General features: G+C 45.7%; 1 protein-coding gene across 4 annotated transcripts in view; it reads left to right on the top strand.

Moving 5' to 3' along the window:
• Positions 1-1,827, top strand: part of LOC107701385 (spermatogenesis-associated serine-rich protein 2-like) — a 26,126-nt gene extending 24,299 nt beyond the window's left edge. For all 4 annotated transcript variants that reach the window (XM_016503382.1, XM_016503384.1, XM_016503383.1 and 1 more), the window contains exons 12-13: positions 569-723; positions 801-1,827. In XM_016503382.1, the coding sequence (XP_016358868.1) occupies positions 569-723; positions 801-1,031 (386 nt within the window). In that variant the 3' untranslated portion in view covers positions 1,032-1,827. The remainder of the gene's footprint in view (positions 1-568; positions 724-800) is intronic.
• The last annotated feature ends 636 nt before the right edge of the window (positions 1,828-2,463 follow it).

Below are 2,463 nucleotides of genomic sequence, written 5' to 3'. Positions count from 1 at the left end.
TAAAGAACAATTTTTAAAATCTCTAATGTGCTAAATGCTATAAAGGTATAAACTGCTTTAAAATAATGTGTATGGTGAAAATAATAAATAAATTTTGACTTGACTTGAGTTTTTGTGGATGGCTATGTCAGCTTATGACATTGTGTCAGTCTTATTCATATTTATAGCTCCGATTTTAAACAATTCTCATCAAGCAAAGTGCTGAAAATCAAAATCAAAGAGTAAAAGTAAAGTAAGAGAACCAAAATTAAAAAGTAACTGAGGAGGAATAAAATACAGGTTAAGTAATTAAATATGCATGTTCTACATATAAAAATGCTAAAATAATCTAAAAAAGATTTAAAACCGAGAGAAAACTAAATCAAAGCATTTGTTTTAAGGCCCTTTATGGGAATCCCGCAACTGTCAAGTGTAATTGGACGGGGGAAAATTGGGTTAGTTTTCAGTCCTTTTGGTGGGATTTGAGCTGGAAATGTTTCTGGAACCTGGCAACCCTGAACGTGACTGTTTGTTTCATATAAATGGCCACATGAAGCGTTCAGATGACTGATTGTCTGTCTGTCTGCAGTGTATCATCCTCAGACGGGCTACTCCAGCCGTTCTCGTTGTAGCTCCACCTCTTCCTCCGTCACAGGCTCTGCCCCTGCCAAAGCCCCGCCTTCCCTTGAGCTCCAGCACCAGGCCTCTGCTTACACGGGCCGCCCCAGCGTGCCACACAAACAGGTGAGCGATCGCATGCACTCGTTTATCACGCCGCTCTGAGCTCCTGCTGATCTGCTCTGTCTCTCTCTGCCTCGCAGATTTTCCAGGGCAACAGGCGCATCATTCACGGCTACCAGGGCACTCAGCGATATAACGGAAACACGTACCCCGAGCGAAACCCCGGCCGAAGCGGCTACCGCTATCAGAGTGACCTCGACTCCCAGCCGACCAATAGCGTGAGAGGCTCCTCCCACTCTTCAGGCTATCGCTCGGATCGACCCGCCCACAATGGGCTTCCACAGAGGCAGCCGCGGACACACGGCCCGTGACGCCACACAAACACAGCTGTCCGATGAAGAGAAAGTCAAGTTTACATCCGTTGTCACATTAGCGTTCAGTGTTAGTCTCAGTAGTTCCTGTGGTGAGTGTTTGCTCGTGGGCTTCCTCTTTCAAACGGTCAAGCGCTTCTCGGATGATCAACACTAAGGCAGAGTTTGCTCTGCGAGTCGATTGAAGCTGGCGTGTCGTGTCCTGATCGGGTGCTAAAGCACGAGTCTTCACGCTCACGATATACCTCACGCTCTCATTTCACGCTGCGCTCGCCGTCAGCCGCCTCCTGAAACACTCTGGTGGGACACATCTGCGCTGTGCATGCTGGGACGTCTGTGTTTGACCAGGAGAGCTCTTCTGTCTGGATTCTGGCTGACAGTGAGTCTGTCTGTGTCTCTCTTTAGTTTCTGAAAGCTTCTCGTCGCTCTTCTCAGCTCAATCCTGTATATATGTAAACTATATGTATAATGTTTTGTAGCCTCTGGTCATGTATGTAGTGCGATTTTTAGTTCTCTGATTGAACTGTTATCAAGCAACTTCTGTTCTTCCTCGCAAATGGAGAGAGAGAGCGACTCGTTTCTGTTTTTGTCCAAAATGATCCGAGACCGCTGTAATCAAGTGCCTTCAGTCATGCGCTTTCACCGTCTCTCTTTCCTTCTGCTCCGGTTCGGACCAAAGACATCAGAAACCGTCTCCTGCTCCTGCACTAGCAAACACTCATTGTCTTTCTCGCTAATTGGCATACTTGCTTTTCCTTTATTATAAATAAAGAAGGATTGGTAGCAAATGCTGAAACTGTTTGCAGACTCTTTTTCTCTTGATGAAATGTTGTGTATGAAGCTGGTCTTGTGCTGATTTTTCTGGATCTCTGAGGTCTGTTTATCGAAGCGCTCTTCACTAGCACTCTTGATCTCAGAGATCAATGGCAGCCTCTCCAAACTGAATCCTGACTGCAGTGCCGTTTGCTTTAGGCTGAATGTTTGGTGTTGTGCGCTGCTGACTTCATTACAGTCATGCATCAAATGCCACTGCTTCAGCAACTTACTCTAACACACAGGTTTTCACGTTTTATGGGTTCATTCCATAGGCGTAATGGTTTTTCTTATGTACAGACTGTGTTTTCTATCCCCTAACCCTACACCTCACACAAAACTTTCTGATGTTTTCAAAACACTTAATTCTGTATGATTTATGAGCTTGTTTCGTTGTGGGGACAGTTGGTGCCTATAACGTAGTGAATACCAGTACACACTCTCACACGCGCACATACTCACACACGCGCACATTCACACACACACACTCACATGCACACACACACTCACTCACACGCGCACACACACACACGCACACATTCACATACACATACACTCGCACACACACACACACATACACACACACACTCTCACTCACACACACACACGCTGTAAAATG

Source organism: Sinocyclocheilus anshuiensis, unplaced genomic scaffold (assembly GCF_001515605.1).
Source record: "Sinocyclocheilus anshuiensis isolate Anshui unplaced genomic scaffold, SAMN03320099.WGS_v1.1 scaffold2328, whole genome shotgun sequence".
In the NCBI taxonomy this organism is placed as follows: Eukaryota; Metazoa; Chordata; class Actinopteri; order Cypriniformes; family Cyprinidae; genus Sinocyclocheilus; species Sinocyclocheilus anshuiensis.
Note: the sequence above shows the minus strand (reverse complement) of the source record. Positions and strands in the feature narration are given on the sequence as shown.